At 43.8% G+C, this 18818-nt stretch overlaps 1 protein-coding gene across 1 annotated transcript in view; it reads left to right on the forward strand.

Moving 5' to 3' along the window:
• The window catches only part of SLC13A1 (solute carrier family 13 member 1), a 28073-nt gene that overhangs the window by 7408 nt on the left and 1847 nt on the right, over positions 1-18818 (forward strand). Inside the window, exons 4-15 of the mRNA XM_078601514.1 lie at positions 946-1139; positions 2872-2914; positions 4166-4214; positions 5885-5923; positions 7394-7566; positions 9255-9374; positions 9521-9613; positions 11203-11304; positions 12331-12437; positions 14860-14993; positions 16231-16392; positions 17402-17539. Coding sequence (XP_078457640.1) covers positions 946-1139; positions 2872-2914; positions 4166-4214; positions 5885-5923; positions 7394-7566; positions 9255-9374; positions 9521-9613; positions 11203-11304; positions 12331-12437; positions 14860-14993; positions 16231-16392; positions 17402-17539 — 1354 coding nt within the window. The remainder of the gene's footprint in view (positions 1-945; positions 1140-2871; positions 2915-4165; positions 4215-5884; positions 5924-7393; positions 7567-9254; positions 9375-9520; positions 9614-11202; positions 11305-12330; positions 12438-14859; positions 14994-16230; positions 16393-17401; positions 17540-18818) is intronic.

The following is an 18818-nucleotide window of genomic DNA, read 5'->3' on the forward strand; positions in this document are numbered from 1 at the left end:
TCTCCAGAGTGAGATATTTGTGGGATACGTTGTTTCTGTTCGAAATGTGTGGTTTCTTTTTTACCTGGATGTAAATGGTCATTGCTTTCTCATGGATGTTCGAGATAGATAGATATTTTTTGCAATAAGTATTTTATAATGTGTGCCAGTAATTCATGCTGTAAATTTTTGAAATTACATGTATCCATTAACTTAATGCGTAAATGCGCTCATACAATAACTTAATTACAATATTTTTGGAATTGATCCATTGACATATAACGTTAATACCTAGTTTTCTTCATAGTGTTGAGAAATTATTTTGCTCCCTGTGCTTTTTCCGTGATCCGAATGGGAGAAACCGAAAGTGCATCGTCCATCCAATGGCTAAGATGACTGTATCCATAGATACATCACAACAAACGTGGTTTTAAGCACAACTGTCCTTGTCCCTAAACCCTAACTCCAAACCCTAACAGTTAAACTCTAACCTCAACTCCTAAACTTTAACCCTTCGCGAAGACGAAACAAGTGACACACTTTATGTTGATATGTAATCTACTGAAAGCTTAAGAGATGGGAATTGTAATACACCGCTAAATAGGTAAGCTCAATTATGGTCAGGGTTAGCAATGTTTGTCATTGGATACAGAAATCTCTGCGGACAGTAATTCCAGAGGCTCAGTTTCTGTCACTGGGTTTGCGGAGATGTGGTCACTTCATGGCCCAATAGCGCACGAGTTCCAAGGTGAACAGGAGCCCAGAGTTACTGAGGGCACATGGCGCTTGAGTGGTGTAGCCCCCACCTCCGCTAACATCTACTCTGCTGCTACAACTGCGAAACAGTTTGCAGCCTGCGTCGGTCAAACACGTTGCCTTCTAGACAGCCGGCGCACCATGACGGAGAAAGAAGAGCGGTGCTCGCTGACCCCCTTTGATTTGGACGGCGTGGCTTTTGACGCGCAGGCTCATGCTGGGCTTCATGGTGACGGCCGCGTTCCTCTCCATGTGGCTGAGCAACACTTCCACGGCGGCCATGCTCATGCCCATCGTGGAGGCCATGCTGGTGCAGATCATGAACGCGGAGGCGTCTATCGACAACCAGGAGCACGGGGAGGCGGAGGGCTCCTGCCACGTCAACGCCGCCGTCGTGGACGAAGGCAAGCGGCGTCGCGAAGTCGTTCGATCGCACGCGGCATCGCACATCGTTTTGTGCTCGCGCTGCGGCTAAGCGGGGGGAAAGGGGGTGACCGATTTATTTGTTATGGGGTGCCAGGCCATTAGAGGCCCTAAGCAGATTTTTTTTTTTTGGGTGGGGGGTCGGCATTCAGTTTAATTTATAACATCATAGTGAAGTGACAAAAGAGATGCAGATGACAATAAACATAGATGTGATGAGTTCAGGGAAATGTGAACAAAAATAGAGATTTTGTGAGATGAGAAAAGAGAAATGCAGACACGGTAGAGCTGAGAGAGATTCATTGGCATTTTAACAAATAAATCACTTTTGAGGTTTTATCAGAATTTACATTTGAGTTGATATTTGAACCACCCTATTTTTATTCATAACTCTGGTGCCCCTTGAGCTACTTTGGGCCCTACTCTTTTTCTTAGACTCCAACGAGGTCCCTGATATCTTCAGATCGCCGCTTTCTCAACACTCCGAGGTCAAGGCTCTGTTCCTGGGGTCGTGGGGTTGTTGCCAGTGCAGCTCCCAATCTTTGGAACGCTTTGCAAATGACAATCAGAATCGTTGGAGATATTTAAGTGTAGATTAGAAGCTTTCGTGACTGCAGGAATTACTCTATTATTTGATTTTATTTTCTACGTGACTTTACCGAAAGAACGAAAGAGTATATTTAAGTGTGTTCTGAAAACTCACCTCTTTAAACTGGCCTTAACTCCCCACTAGTTCTGGCTGATAACCCTGCAGGTTCTGTTTATGTCCTGCATTCCATACATGACATATTAGCATCTACGGATGAAATGCGCCTAACAAATGTAAATTATGATTAAATATTTGTAATTTTTCTTATTGCTCAAAAACCATGGGCAATTTTCCCCATTTTTTTAAAGTCCCTATTCAAAATGCATGTATGTTTTTTTGAAAGCACAGGACCTGACCTGGAGACTGGGCAAACATATCAAATGTAATGATTGTTTGGTTGTAATTACTTACTCAAGATACCTATAGATGGATAGCTGAATAAGAACACGTTATCGAATATGTAATATTTGCTCTTGTGCTTGATTTATGAAAGGAAACTATAAACGCCTTATACACAGTCACTGTATTTGTGGACACATTATGTGTTCATATTATCTACATACTTCATATGAGAATAAGAATAATAAGAGGAGGAATAAAATTGCCCTTTGTTTGTCCAGGGAGCCTTAAATAGTCGGAGGATGTGTGTTCAAGGAGATCTTGCATTGGGATGTTTGGCCAATTATTTTGACACGTGGGAGGAAATCGGAGAACCCGGCGAAACCCACGCAGAGAAGGACACAGCTCTCAAACTCTGGTCATTTATTTTAGGCCATGTCTTAAGCATTTATTCTCTCAAGCTTGTCCCACGCACTACTGTGGACGTCTTAGAAGGGGCTATGCTGAATAAGCAACCTATGCAAAATACCATACTTGATTTACGAGTGTCTGCGAAAATCCTACGTGCTAAAATAACCGTCAGAGCTCCGCACAAATGGATCCAATCAACTTTCTGTATTTACATCTCCTGCCACCTCGGAGCTTAGCAGGTTTGGGTGTTTCAAAAAAATTGTGAGATCACCAACGCTCGCTTCACAGCTGCTTGCAGGATTAGAGGCATGTGCTTCTGTGTTGTATTGTAATAAGCTGTGCGAATAACACGTGCAAATCTTTGTTTTTTACAGAGTTAGAATTTCAAGAAACCGAAATGCAAGATTCGTTGGAAAGGTAAATGTACTATATTTTGGACACAATGCAACATTTACGAAGAATGCTGTTGTTTTTCCCAGCATCATTCTCTTGTAGTATTTTAAACTCGCGTTTCTTTCTCACGTAAACAAATCGACAAGATGGAAACAAATCCAACCAGTAAATATGTGTAAACTGAAATCACTTCCTTTGTTTAAAAAGAAAAAGACTTGGGTTTCCTGGAAAATGTTCAACGTATGTCAGTGTCACGCAAAGTCAGACTGACAGATGAGGTCAAAGACAAATGACCAAATAGTCTGCGGGCATATTGAGTACATGGTCTGTAATGGAATTTAGAAAAGGTGGCTCATGTTACAGCAATGCGAGCTGAAGACGTGTGGGCAAGAAAGATGAAAATCGCGCATATGCATGGATTCTGTGAACGTTTTACAACGTATTTTCGTCCTTAGAATTGTTTAATTGGCGATAATGACTATTTATTCGAGCCGCACTATATGAAATGATGTCACGTGCCATGCACAGCGTGACGTCGTCGGAAGGCAATGGGAGGGCAGATGGGTGCGCCTCAGCCAGTAAGGCGGGAAATGCCAAGGGGAATACTCTTTAGCACTGTTTTGTTTTCATCTACAAGTTTTTTTATGAGCAGAAACACGAAGTTTTGGTCGTATTGGATGATCTTTACTCAACTTTACATGCCCCCGTGTAAAAAACAAAAAAACGCCTCACTGAATACTTGCATCACAGGTCAATCGTGGCCTCTGCAACCCTATGAGACCGTAATGCGACGGCGAATTCAAGTATTTATAATTGGGAACATTATACTACGTTATTGTTGGTCTTGATTTTCATTGTGAGTTGTTGTTGTGCGTGGGTTTAACACTCGGTGCCATTTTAGCCTTGTTAAGAACACCCTGCGCTGCCTTTTGTGAACTGTATTCCATACTCCACCCAATGTAGACAGATGCAGTGTCAAGGTCATGTGTGTGTGTGATGTTGTGCATCTCCGACGCTTGATAAAATAACACATTTTATAGCAGCGCCGGTGGCCTTTGGCCCACTACCTATTGTCATGCACGTCTTTTCCAGTTGTTGCTATGATTATATTCTGTGTTGCTGCTTCCGAAGTGGCCGCATTTCCACCCAATTAATTTGCGCAGTGTCCAGAGACGCTCTCTGTATCTCGACTGCAGGAAGAAAAAAAAATCGCATCTCAACCGCGGTGTCAGCGATCTTGACAGAGCGTTATTTCGTTATCATGTTGTCTTCCAGAGTTGACGTCGAGTATTGTACCCTTGACAGCGACACGGACATCAAAAAGGTGCGTATCGTGGTTCCGCCAAAAATTACCTAAAAGTTAATAAAAACGTGTCGCCAAAAATGGTCAACCGAAGTGCAGCGGGTTAACGAAAGTCAATCTGAGGCATAGAAGTGAGCAAAAACAAATTGCACTTTATGTGCAGAACGCAGATGATAATCCACATGCCAGTGTCACAACACAATGTTAATGAGTTATGTAAGCAGCCTCTTTATGATTGCATATAACTGCAGATAAGCGTATAGATTCAGCAGTTTTGTTAATTTTCGTCATTATTGTCACGCTATCATGGCATCACTCTGATTGTGGGCAATAGCAGTGGCTGTGGTTATTGTGAACGTAGTGTGTAACTGTAGAAATACTGTCGTTATAGTATCAAAATGTTTTACTTGACTGCAAGATATTTTTTAGACGTTAGTAATGTGACATGTCACGTGATGATAAACAACGTGATTAAACTAATAATAAAAAATATAGGTTACCCCAATATTGGTATTAAAAAAAACCACTTATTTTTAGGCACATTGATACGTTACTTTTTATTACCAAGTTCAGCTCTCAAAAATTAGCCCAACCTATTTCGTGTTCAACTTTTTTGATTTCGTAAACTGCATTCTGGGACACTTTCCACAACTCTCCGAGGTACACATTTTCCCGCTCCGTTTACCCAACTGTGTCCGTCCAACGTGCTACTTGCAATTGTTTAGAGAATTAGGGGCCGTCCATAAATGACGTCACGCACCTGGGGGTGGGGGGGGGCAGACATTTGTGACGATGTGTGACGTCACGTAAAAATGCGCAACTTTAAATAAATATAGACAACACGATCTACTTAATTAAATAGACTTTTTAATTAATGTTTTCTCCTACAACATCAGAGTGCAGCGCCACATTAAATACGCACTACAATGACAATAGTTTAAAGCGATTTGAAGCATGTTTATTTTTTTTGGGGGGGGGGGGGGCAGGGCTTTGTGACGTCATATTTGATGGGGGGTCGTGACTTTTTGTGACGCTGTGACGAGGGGGGGGGGGGTCAAAAATCGTCCAAAATCGCGTGACGTCATTTATGGACGACCCCTTACGCATGGCACTTTTTGTTAATCGGCATATACTACCCGCTATGGCATATGCGGTTCAGATGCAAAAGGTAAACAAAACAATTTAACAACTGTGTAACGTTTCGATTTAAAGCTTTCGTGACTGCAGGGATTCATCTTCTTCGTTCTTTCGGTAAAGTCACGTAGAAGGGAAGGCGCTCTCCTCCTCTAACCCCAGCTTAAATATACGCTGCCAAGCATGGTGGTGCTCATTCGGACGCTGTCTTTCAGACAGTCCTGTTCTTCACCTGAGTCCTCTCACTTGATACAGCTATCGTGCTGTGACGGTTCCACCTGAAGATGGAAGCTTGTGTTGCCTCCGAAACGTCGTGATTTTTATTTCATTTTTATTTTACTTTTATTAATTAAAAATTTTTACCTACGTGACTTTACCGAAAAAACCTAAGAATATGAATCCTTGCAGTCACGAAAGCTTCAAATCTAGAATGGGCACCAGGTGGCTTCATCGCTTCGCAGCATTGTGAGATTTGTGCCGTGTGTGACTTGGTCATATCGTTGCGCAGCAGTAGATAGAGCACGACTGATGATGACGATGAATGTCATTTCTTTCAGGTTGTCAACGGAGAGGTGTGCAGCACTGTAGGATCAATTGTAAGTATACCTAACTTAACTTAGTAAACGAGTGTGTCGTAATTTTCTACGAAAATTGATTTCGTATTTTTTTTTTCACAATGCAAGAACGTCCGTGGTTTTATTTCTCGAAGGAAGCCTTGTTAACCGACGTTGTGTAGGTGGACTTTTTTTTTACTCTCTGCATTTCAGTTACAAATGGGTTCCCCCCCCCCCCATAATTGTAGATCTGGCCTGTAATGTTGTGCACATAATGGCTAAAGAGGTGTGATGACGACAGTGTTCGCGTGAGCCGTGCAATTGCGGCACATGACTCTGAGAAGCTGACAGCGAATGGTAGACCCAATCATTGCACTGATGCGCTGCCAACGCGAAGCAGACGCGTCGCTGTTAACGCACCGCGGCGTTATGTACACACCTGTCAGTAGCGTCTCGTTTGAAGCCCCGCGGGTCTGATGTCTTCATCGTAATATCACAACAACAACAACAATTACTTACTCAGGAAAGCCACACTGAGTTCAGAGGCATTTTTAAAGGGAGGGCCTTGCATTGAGGATGTTTGTCCAACATCAACTGCAGTGTTGTGTGTTAGCTTTGGGAGGAGACCGGAGCACGTGGAGGGAAACGCGTGCAGAACTGGAGGAAAACATAGAAACTCCACTTATAAAGGCACCCCAGGCAGGCATTGAACCTGTGTCCTTCTTGCGTGAGGCACAAGTGTCATCACGCTGCCACGCGTCTTTAGGGTGATCGCGTGACCTCTGTAAGGGAGAGACACATTCTATGCGTTTTGCCAAATTAGTAATTTTTAACTAGTTGGGTAAAACTTCATAGCAACATTGCCTCCCCCCCCGACTGGCAGACGAAATCCATCTGCGAAACATAACGCTATGGTGATAGCCTTGCACTATGAGAATGACACTCATACCTAATTGAGAAGTGCATCGCATGAGCAACATGATGCAACACGAGCAAACTCGACAGCAGTTTCCACATTAATTATCTCACCAGCAGACCCAGGCTTGCTTGAACCAATGTTTACAGGCAAGGATCCTGTCTCAGAAACGCATCCTAGTTCGAGACGAAACTACACAGCGCATAAACGCGAATGCATACATATTCTAGAGTTCTTTCGGTAAAGTCACGTAGATATGAAAAATAAAAATAAAAATAAAGTGAATAAAAAAGAATACAAATATCACAACGTTTCGATCGCGACACAAAGGTTCCTGATGGCGACCGCTTGTGTTGCGATCGAAACGTCGTGATATTTTTTATAAATTTGTATTCACTTTATTTTCATTTTTATCATTTGATTGTTATTTTTTTTCATATCTACGTGATTTTACCGAAATTCCTGCAGTCACGGAAGTTTTAAGTCAAAAACAAACACACATACGCGACATCTCGAGAAGATTCTCCGCGACGAGCAGCTCAACGATTATCTCGAGTTGTAAATCACGATTATTCTCACGACGTCGTCGCCCGCAGAAGGTGGAAGGAGACGTGGAGGCCCCTGCGGTGCCGAGCCGATACCACTCGGAGAGCCAGCAGATGCTGTGCAAGTCACTGTCGCTGTGCGTGGCGTATGCCTCCACCATCGGCGGGATCACCACCATCACGGGCACCTCCACCAACCTCATCTTCGCCGAGCAGTTTAACACGTACGGGCGACACTCGGCTCAACACAGACACCAACACAGACACGGGAGAACTCCTCTTGTCTGCGCACCAGCCCTAGTTTTCCTCGTTGTCCTTCCGCGGTTGTCCGCGGTTTTGTGCCGTCCTGAATTCGGAATGGATTTCGTTTGTCGACAAGTTTGTCGTGGATAAAGAGGAGTCGCGTGAAAAATGTATCCGATCATGCGTGGGTTGTTTACGCAAATTTTTTTTTTTGTACGGCATCAAAGAATTTTTTTTTAGATAAGTGGAGATCATTGGCAATGCCGTCCTATTAGCCATGATTTGTTCTGTCCATGAGTGGAGTCAATTTACACATCACATCGCATAGAATAGGATAAACAATGTTAGTTCCTCACATCACGGCGCATAAGAGGAGTTCTACTGTGCATCTACATTCACTTTTAGGGTGAGAATACTGACCCCACACATCTTTCTTGAGCCAAACCTGCCCAATTAATTTGTTGAAATATCCAAGATTATGATTTATCTGTAAATACGTTAAACAAATTACGTTGCCCAGTATTTGGCAGGAGACCATGCACTTTCAAGTCATTTACTTTTGATTATTTCCACATCAAGACACTGGAATCACGAAATAAAAAATACATGTTTATTAGTTATCATTGTGGAAGACAGTCATTATATGAATGCTATATTAGGCATGTAACAATTAATCAATTCAATTAAAATAGATTCTTATCCTCACAATACATGCATCGGTTATTGTGTGTCATCATCGATTAGTTAAAAATGTTGCAAATTATATCAAATGGTACGTTTGCCTCATGGAACCAACGAGATGCAGCAAGTGAGATCACGTGAAATAGAATACAAATGAGGCAATAACACGTGACAACGAATCAGCTTTTAAATCGCGACCCCACATCGCTGCAATTGATCGAATGCCTCATAAGCGTATGCACATAGTTCTAGATGTAAAACATGACCGTGATTTTGTTCTAAGCAGCCCCTGGAGACCCTCCCTTCCCACGTAACGTGCTTGCTGCTGCTGTGGCTGGGTCGCCATTGAAAAAAGCTTCTTCTTAGCACAATGGGGCCCTTACCCGACGTAACACAAAAATTTTGAAGACGTAATTACGTGGTTGTTCTTCGCCTGTCAAACTCATTAGTTTAATGGGAATTTGTGAAATGGTGAATAGCAAAATAATCTATATAAAAATTAACCCGTAAAAACAAAGTTTTTCACTATAAATCCATTATATGCGTGGCGGCTAGAGTCCTCTCGTCCTCTGGCTTGAGATGGCTGCCACCTATGGGTCAGATGATTGTCTGCCAGCATTAAGCAATTGGTAATTAAATATATATTTTTTTCCCTAAACAGTGTAAAATTTTGGAAAAAATTTTCACGAAAATTAATTGTCACGCACAACGAGTCTGTGTGGAAAATGTCAGCTCGATTGGATCACAGGAAGTGGGTTAAAAAACGACCGAAAGATTTGCACGGTCGTAAGCAAGCAAGCAAGCACGCAAGCAAGCAAACAAGCGAACTTAATATAAAGGATTTAAAAAAAAAAAACAATGATTTTCAAAAACGTAATTTATCATCTATATTCTGAAAGTTTATTATTTCTGACTTGACTGTGCTTTAAATAAGAGATCCCCTCAAACATTAATGCACACCTCTTTTTTTTTTACTTTTCACTTGCAGACGCTACCCGGGATGCGACTGCATTAACTTTACCTCCTGGATTAGCTTCTCATTGCCAATTTCGTTCATCATCCTCATTCTCAGCTGGGTCTGGATGCACATCATCTTCCTCGGCTTCAAGTAAGTTGAGACGCGGCGCAAAGTCGTGCTGCAAAACTATCCGCAGTCAATGTGCCGGTGATTATTTCCGCGGTCACCTGAGGAAGGGGTGGGGGGGGGAATCGTCTGATAATCTCTTTATTTTTTTTTCCATGTCGTTTTCGTAGCTTTACGCACATGTTCAAATGCGCAAAAACCGAAAAGGAATTGGCCGCGGAAGCTGTCATCAAGAAGGAATATCAGCAGCTCGGTCCCTTCAGGTGAGGCTGTGGCACACATTATACAAAATTGTTGTCATATTCTTAGGTTTTTTCGGTAAAGTCACGTAGGTAAAAAATTAAAATTAATAAAAGTAAAATAAAAAATAAAATAAAAATCACGAGGTTTCGGAAGCAACACAAGCTTCCGTCTTCAGGTGGAACCGTCACAGCACGATAGCTGTATCAAGTGAGAGAAATTCCAAGAAAACAGTCCTTGTATATATACTGGTTGAGGGTGGGAGGAGCCAAGGTAGGCCCTGAATATTATTTTTGTGAGGTGTACGTGACTTTACCGAAAAAACCTAAGAATATGAATCCTTGCAGTCACGAAAGCTTCAAATCTAGAAAGAATTGTTGTCATTAAAGAGCTGGAACATTTAGCCATGTGGATGTGAAGATGCGTTCACGTAATTGAGTGGCTTGTCGAAAAAATGAATCACTTTCCTGAATGTTCACTTCCTGGACTTGAGCATATTGACACAAGACAGAGGGAAGAGGAAACAAATGACGAAATGTGCAGTGGACACCGGATCGTCATGAGCTGGCTACATGCATTAAAAGCAGCATATGAAAGAGTTGTTACCTGACTTGATATCCTTAACTTATCAAAGTGGGCATCGTTCACGGAGAGACACAACTTCCAACCTATTGAACTATAAATCCCTCATAATCCATCGTTAAACCCGTACACTTTATCTGCTAGCGCACACTTGCGCGTACAGCGAATTGTATATGCCGGGCGGCCAAAGGCAATCGGTCGAAAGCTTTACTTCATTTTGATTCACTCCCATCTTATTACTCTTATCGCTACGAGCACAGCCGTCGCTCTTGTGAACTTCACACTTTGATGCCTCGGTCCTCGTGAGGGACGGTGTGGCGTCGATTTGACGGTCTCATCTCACCCATGCTGTGTGCGGCAAAATGTACTGCGGGACGATCAATTCCTCTTCCTCCTCCGTTCCTCTCGCCGCACGATTTTTGCACTCGTGCCAAATCAAAGAAGGGTGTGTTAGCTCCCGTATGCTATACGAACAATGCAAGTTGCCGTGGTATAATGGTTCGCATATTGGACTTCCAATTCAGGGTTCGCCAATTTGATTTGAAACGATGGGGCAAGTTTCAAACAATGTCCTGCCTCTGTCCACCCAGCAGTCGATCGGTAGGTCACGTGTGGTTGAGTAGAGTACGGGTAACCGCCCCCCCCCCCGCCCCCATCATCCAAGACGTTTCGCCAGTGTGGAAGAGTAGGCCAGGCGCCTTCTAGACGAGCTCTCTGGAGCTTCCTGTCGTGGAGGTCCTTCACCCAGCGGTGGCGTGAACAAGCAATTGCAAGGGTTGAACTCTTGTTATCTTTACTCCCGTATTGGCCTTTGTGCCTTTGGTCAGAAATCTAAATTGTAAAAAAAAATACAACACCCTTAGGAAAATGTCACAGTGTCCCCGGGGAGAAAAATATGTAAATAAGTAACTTGCCGCGTGGTGAAGCAACACACGTTTGAGCTCCGAGGAGTGCGATGAGTGATGTTAATGGGCGAGTTTGTCCATATTTGAGGCTGACTGTGAGCTGCTGGTGTCTTGATTGAATGCAGCTATCAAGAGGTGGTGGCTGCGATCATCTTTCTGTTGATGGCCATCCTGTGGTTCACGCGTGAACCGGGCTTCATGCCCGGCTGGGCCTCCGTCATTGGACCGTACGTCTCCTCTAATTTAGAACATTCATTGCGCCTTGAGCCCGTTGTCAATTTGGGCCACCGTGAGAATCTACAGCTGCGTGTCAAATAATCACAGTGGGTGGGATTTCATTGTCTTCGTGTAAATATTAATGCATATTCCATCAATGAATTAATTGCTGGATGAAGACCTCCCGGGTGCCATGTCGGGAGTGGTTGTTGCCACTCTGGTCAGTGGGGTTGGCGAAGGGAGTTCCTGGCACCGATTCACATGCCACTTGCCCACCGAAGTTCGTCGTGGTGATCGGCATTCGAAGTCAGGTCAACCACCGGTTGAACCACGGTGCGCCATAGTAGAACAACGTAAAAATAACTCAGGGGACAGCTGAGTCACTTGTGGTTACGACAGCATAACTGTGGAGGTGGTAAAATCTGCGAGCAAAACATTCTGACCTTTGCTTTCTATAAGCAAGGTGCAATGTTTTTTGGGGGGTTTTGTGCTGAACTGGACAGTGTAGTTCATCGTGTTCCTCCAGTATAAATATGTTGATTGTGATCCTCTGCAGTTGATAAAAAGCATCCCGACGGGTAATTTTCCTAGTTCTATTTATAAAATGATGACAACGAATATTCCTGCTTTATTTACACACTGCAAAGAAAATCATGACGAGTTTCGGGTTTGTATTGGCTGACACGTCGGTAATCTTTGTTAAAAAATATAAATTCACGGGCATAAAACGAGCGGTGAACATTACTGTCATATGCGGATCAGGTGGGGAAACTGCTGCCTCATGCTAAGTGGAACAGACATCAATCGCAGGAATCTCAGAGGTAGCTTTGCGATATCCGCTTCCGTGGAATCGGAACGAAGGTTCCATCGCAAGACGTGACGCCGATGGCACAGTCGGGATTAAAGTTGGGATAATTTGACGAAAAATAAAAAAAACCGATATTACATCCAACTTAAACACACCAGAGTCTTTGCTTTCACGTGGAGTTTCTACGAGTTTGTATAATCTATGAATGCGATGGTTTCTGTACTTTCAGGAAAGGATATCAGGGAGATGCCACTCCGGCCCTCCTTCTTGGCTTCCTGCTTTTCATCATCCCTCAGATGCCGCCACGATTCATGCTCTGCGGATACGCAGGAAATGGCAAGCCTCGCATTGCAATTGCTCCCTCACGCTGTTGCTGTTTCAGTAGCTTACTTTTGTTTAACCGGGGGGGGGGGGGGGGTGAGAACTCAAGAAACCAGCACCGTCTTGTAATAGACGGGGGGGGGGGGGGTCAGATCACGTAAAAATAAATGCTGCCTGTCGCAAAACCCTCCTCTACCCGACACGGCCAACCAATAAAAGTTGTCACTGCTGCAGCCACAGCACCCGGTGTGTGTTGGAGAGCGATCTGACGGCATGAAGATGTAGGGGTGTTAGAGAGAGAGCCCATTATGCATGGCAGCTTATGGCAAACAAACACAGTGGGCGGGGCTACGTGAGTGCACGGGGAGGTGCTCTCTACGACGTCCGCGCCAGGCACCCCGGGGGGGCCCCACTCCGGGGGGGCTCCACCCCTCAGCGGGGGGTTGGGTATAAAAGGGGATGTATCGGAGGGCTCGGGGTTCTTGTTAAGCTAACCAGTGAAGACTGAAGACGTCTTAGCTAGAGCCCTGGACTCCCCTGGTTCGCCGTCCTTATCAGGGCCGAACAGGACCGAGCCAGCGGCGTGGTCCCGAGATCCAGAGCCGGTGCTCCTGTCAGCGCTGGTCTGGGACTCAGGGTACCGGGCCCGACTTACCAGCGTCGGGCCAGATAGCCTCCCCTAGCCCGTTAGAGGAGGACTAGGAGGCAGGCTAGGAAGTAGCTAGCGCGTGTATCCCCAGCTAGCCGGGTGAGGGGCCGACACCCCCTCTAGTGTTGTATGCCAGAACCGTGCTGTGTGAATAAAACCCGTGTGCCTCCAACTCCGGCGTCCAAGAGACGTGAACTCTATTACAAAAACATAGGTGCGATGTTCCGCCGGCAGTCACGCCCAGCCATAAATCAGCTGCGTGTTTTTAACGCGACCGTCCGTCTCGCAGGGGTCACCTGGGTCACCAGAATGACCAAAGGGAAAAAAACCCAATGTTGATGGTTTCCCCCGCTCTGCGAGTTCCCAAAAAAATGGCGCACAAAGCGAAACCACAGGAGACAGCAGCCTGCCCACTAGCGCACACAGTACATACAGTACACACACACAGTACACACACAGTACACAAATAGTACACACACACAGTACACACACAGCACACACATAGTACACACAGTACACAAATAGTACACACACACAGTACACACACAGCACACACATAGTACACACAGTACACACACAGTACACACGCAGCACACACAGTACACACACAGTATACACACATAGTACACACAGTACTACACTATACACTACACTACTATACACTACACTATACACTACTATACACTACACTATATACTACACTACTATACACTACACTACTATACACTACACTATACACTACTATACACTACACTATACACTACACTACTATACACTACACTATACACTACACTATACACTACTATACACTACACTATACACTACTATACACTACACTACTATACACTACACTATACACTACACTACTATACACTACACATTGGGCTCGATGGAGGCCCGTCGTTAAGCGATTTGTCGTTAACAGGGGTGGTGGTTAAGAGGGGTTCTACTGTACACACAGACAGTACACACACGGTACACACACAGTCGCACATGAGTGAATTAAAATGGCATGTAGCGCATTTTAGGTAGAAATAGGTGAGCCGCATGTGGGCAAATCACGCAAACCGAACCCGCAGAGAGCGAGGGAAACTTGTATAGCACTGAAATAGAGCAATACGCTTACATTGGTATATTCTGAGTCTCTTTGCTCATGTTATATAATACTTTGAAAGTCATTCACAGCTGAGTTTAGCATGCTAATGAGGCCTGATGGACATGATTGCTGCTTTAGAATAAATCTTCATAACCATATTTTATTGTATAAGCAATAAAGAAAGTTGTCATGGCAATAACTCCATTCGCACCACAAAAGCTTAATTCAAACAAACTATTTTGATATTGTAATGGCTTCTAGTTTTGCAAGCAGGATTATAAAAGTTTCACGAAAATATTTACAATGACTTTCATGAACGATCGTGTGTTCGTCGCTTGGTGGAAAAGTTTTACTGTTCGAACCCACCATGGTTATTACTGTCGTTGTGTTAACTATAAGCACGCACCATTTGGTTTCCATTGAACAATAAAAAAAGGGGTCGGCCGTATATGCTGGCTTCACAGTCCAAACTTTTGCGAAATATGAAAGATTACCGGCAAATTATATAATTGGGAAAAGCTTCCGAAGCAACATCGCCCCCCAACCGAAAGACGATCATCGCCTGTGAAACATGGTGCTTTCCTGATAGCCTCGCGCCTATACGAACGGAGTGACTACCAAATGTGCTCTTGCTATTATTGTGATTCGTGACTTTACGGGTGTGTGTGTCTTTCTTTGCCGACGCGTTTCAGTCGAGACGGGTGGAGAGGCCCGCTCCGATTCCTCCTTCACGCCCATGATCTCATGGAAGGACTTTCAGCGCTGCATGCCCTGGGAGGTGGCCTTCCTCGTCGGAGGAGGATTCGCCCTGGCAAGGGGCAGTGAGGTGAGCGACGCCCATCGGATGCTATGATGCATTCAAATATTTCGCTCGGGCAATAGCTTGAGATGAAACATCTCACGTGCAAGTGCTGTCCGGGATTAGTCCATTTGAAACATCGGCAGCAAATACGTAATGATTGGATACAAACGTTTATCCGACAATGTGGATATTTGTAAGTGTCGTCTTAAAATTTATTTTCTTAAGTAATTTTATCTATTTAGCTTCTCCTTCTCTCTTGGCTTATCCGTATTCTTACAAGGCGCTTTGAGACATTGGTGGAAGGCACCTTACAAATAAATGTTAATTATTATTCTTAAAAAATCTGTAACCAATACAGCTTTGCACTGCAGTCAAGCACAACAACGATGCCACAGATAATGTAATGATGCACACCACCAGTTCATATAGAGTGTACCCTAGCCGTAACAGTTGCAAATATTGTCGGAAATTGTTCTGATTTAAGATTTAAATAAGTTGAGACTGGCGGAATACGTTTGTGTGTCTGGGAGATCGTTCCATGTTTGAAGCAGCCCAGTGTCTGGATGAGAGTGTGACCGATTGAGTTTTTACTCTCGGGACACTCCAGCTGCTATAATTTGGGATTGAAGAACAGAGTTATTTACGGAGAATAAGTTGAGTGACGTGCCGCAATTGGTTCTCTTGGTAGTGCCATGTGCTGTGATTTATGTGTTGTTTTTACAATAGGCTTCCAATTATTAGTGTCCGTAATTGAAAGCAATCAATTGTGTAGTTTAATTATACTTGAAACGCATTCGCTGTCTTCTAAACGCTTTAATTTAACAGAATATAATGTACTTGCTTATCTTGTTCACGAGTGGAGGGCGCTTGTTCGGAGGATGTATACAATTTTTCAAAATGAACCCAGCAACCTAAGTTCAATTGTCAGCCACAGCTAAAATCAGTGCCAGATTATATCTGAACCGATCCTTGGCCATCCATCCTCCTTCCCAAAATGCCCATGAGCGAGCGTGGTGAAGTACTGTGTTTGCTAAACAACTTCCACAACTGGCACGTTGGAACGAGGTCTTCATCCATCGGTTGGATTGCCAAAGGCTCTAAATACATTTTTTTTTCATACCCATCCGATAGATTTTTTTCTCTCGAGATGGCTTTCATTCGAATGAATGGCATTTATTTGAATGTAAAAGTGAATCGGAAAGTTGGCGGAGGAGACTAATGAAGTGTGCTGCCTCTGTTGTTTATTTGTTTCTCCGTACAGGTGTCAGGGCTGTCAGAGTGGATTGGGAGCAAGCTCGTGTCTCTAAACACCATGCCCGTGTGGCTGATCATCCTCCTGACCTGTCTCTTGGTCACCACTGTCACTGAGGTGGCCAGCAACCCTGCCACCATCACCCTGTTTCTGCCCATCCTCTCCAGTTTGGTGCGTTAAACACAAGTTCAACTCTATGCCAGCGTATAACGACAATTCATGTGCAGCCAGTGCGTAGAGTAGAGCAGGCCAAAGGTTGTATGTTGAAGTATTATGAAGCCAAAATGCGGGTGACTTGGGAGTCAGAGCGTTGAGCTTTCACCACTGAGATCGTGGGTTCGAATGGTTTCAGCCAAGTGAACAATGACTGGACACAAAAAACATGACGTTAAATTGGTTCTTCGCTTAATATCGCTAAATTCCTGTCCTGAACGTTACATTGGTTTGATCGTCATGCAATGAACATTATTCTCAGTGGCAGAGCGAAGGGAAAAGTTCTACCCCCTACTGTGTGGAACAGAGGTTATTTCAAAGGATCTCAGAGGTAGCTCTGTGGGATCCACTTTCGTGGGCTGTACTCTAAAATAAAGGATTGCATTGCTCTGCAAGCAATCATAATGGATGCTTTATCTTACGCGATGATGTGGGTAGCACGATCAGAATAAGATTGGGGAAAAAGTACAAAGAATCATTAAAAATACATAAAAGTCTTGGCTTTTACACGGGGGTTTATAACCAAAATACTTTAATTTAAAACCAATTACTCTTCCATATCGCGTGTGTTTGATTTAGCTACTCTGTGTATCGTGTTACATTTAATGGGTTTTGGCAGGTCGCATGTGGTGGGCGCTTCTGCCTATTCCGATATAGCTGGCCAACGTGGAAGAGCAGGCCAAAAATACCCTCCAGCGCTCCCTCTAGTGCAGTGGTTCTTAACCGCTACTGCAGCCTGCACCCCTTTGGTTCACAGAAAGGGCATCTCGCACCCCCAGAGGTTGCATGCACCCCAGGTTCAGAACCACTGGTCGAGTGGTAGCTCTTCTGCCGGCGGTGGCTTGAGCAAGAAATTGCAGAGATGCACCTTCATTTGCACCCCTGTGTGACCACGTGGCCTGTTGCACGATAAGCTGTTGCAGCTGCTGTTTCAGCACCGTCTAATGATGCACGTCCCTCCCTGCAGGCAGAGGCCATTCAAGTGAACCCACTGTTCATCTTGATTCCTGCCACCATCTCCACCTCCTTCGCCTTTCTCCTCCCCGTCTCCAACCCGCCGAATGCCATCGTATTTACATACGGGCACCTCAAAGTCACCGACATGGTAAGAGACGTGTCAACGTTTTGTCAAGTTGGTCAGTCCAGTATGTGAATTTTTATTTTAAATTAGTCTTCATGTATGTTGAATGTCTCTCACACCATACGTAGCCAGCCGTGCTAATCGATTTGTTAACTTATTGTGCTAACCAGGATGGCAAAGTTTTGGTTAGATAGTACGCGAACACGTTGTCTCCGATCCACTTAATTTTAGATGTAATTGCTCAGTCGCAAAACTCTATTTTCCACTTGGACCATAAAGGTCGGACTTTGGTTCGCATGCAATAACACCTTGCACAAAACAGTGCTATAGTGCTTTAATAAAGACATTTGGTCACGAATTAACATGAATGTCTAGCCTAAGGATGGTAAATGCGTAAAATCATGGATTGTAAGAACACATGATTTCCAATCCACATGTGTTATATGTGTGACCACTATAGATTCTACAGGCCTCACAGTGGTAAACTATTGATTTGCAAATTTAATCTGTACCCCACAATTCTGGCATACATTCTTTACACTACAATATACCTATTTTGGTTCAACATGTAGGTTTTTGCGACCAATATTATCCATAAGAGTTTTTTTGGGTTAGATTGCATAAATATAAATGTGTCGTTAAACCCGCCACCACCCGACACAGCCAATTAGTAAGATTTGTCACGTAACCAGAACATGCCAATTCGTTACTAGTCCAGCACACCGGTGTGTTGGAGAGTAAACCCACAACATTTACCTATTTTATTTGTGCAAAAAATAAATAATGACACCAATCAGCACATGACTGGACACTTTGCTCTAAGTATTCTAATGATAAGGCCTAATACTAATCAGTTAAGTGTTACAACATTCATTTTATTGAACCACAATAATATTTAGGTTATAACTAATATCATCACCATTTCTATGAATCCATGCGGCCCAACATTTAAGGCACCAGGCAAACAATGTCAACTCCAGGACTTCAAACACTTATAAATTTAAACAAATACACTCAACATCCCTAAATACATAATCATCAATCATTTCCCATTCGGTTCCTCATTGATTGACATCATTGGGTTACTTATTTGACAGAGGAATTCACTTGTTCGAGAGAGTGACCGATGGCAGCCTAAATGTCCTTGCTGACACGTGGAACTCGTGTCACACAAACACCGTCGGCAGTCACACACGCGACTTGTCAGAGGGTCACACTCTTATTCCCGAGAATACGGCAAAAGTACATTAACTAACACACGCGAGTTGCCATTTCAAATACATACCTTTCTCAGCGTCGGCCA

Source organism: Lampetra planeri, chromosome 16 (genome assembly GCF_965212315.1).
Source record: "Lampetra planeri chromosome 16, kcLamPlan1.2.h2, whole genome shotgun sequence".
NCBI classification, from domain to species: domain Eukaryota; kingdom Metazoa; phylum Chordata; class Hyperoartia; order Petromyzontiformes; family Petromyzontidae; genus Lampetra; species Lampetra planeri.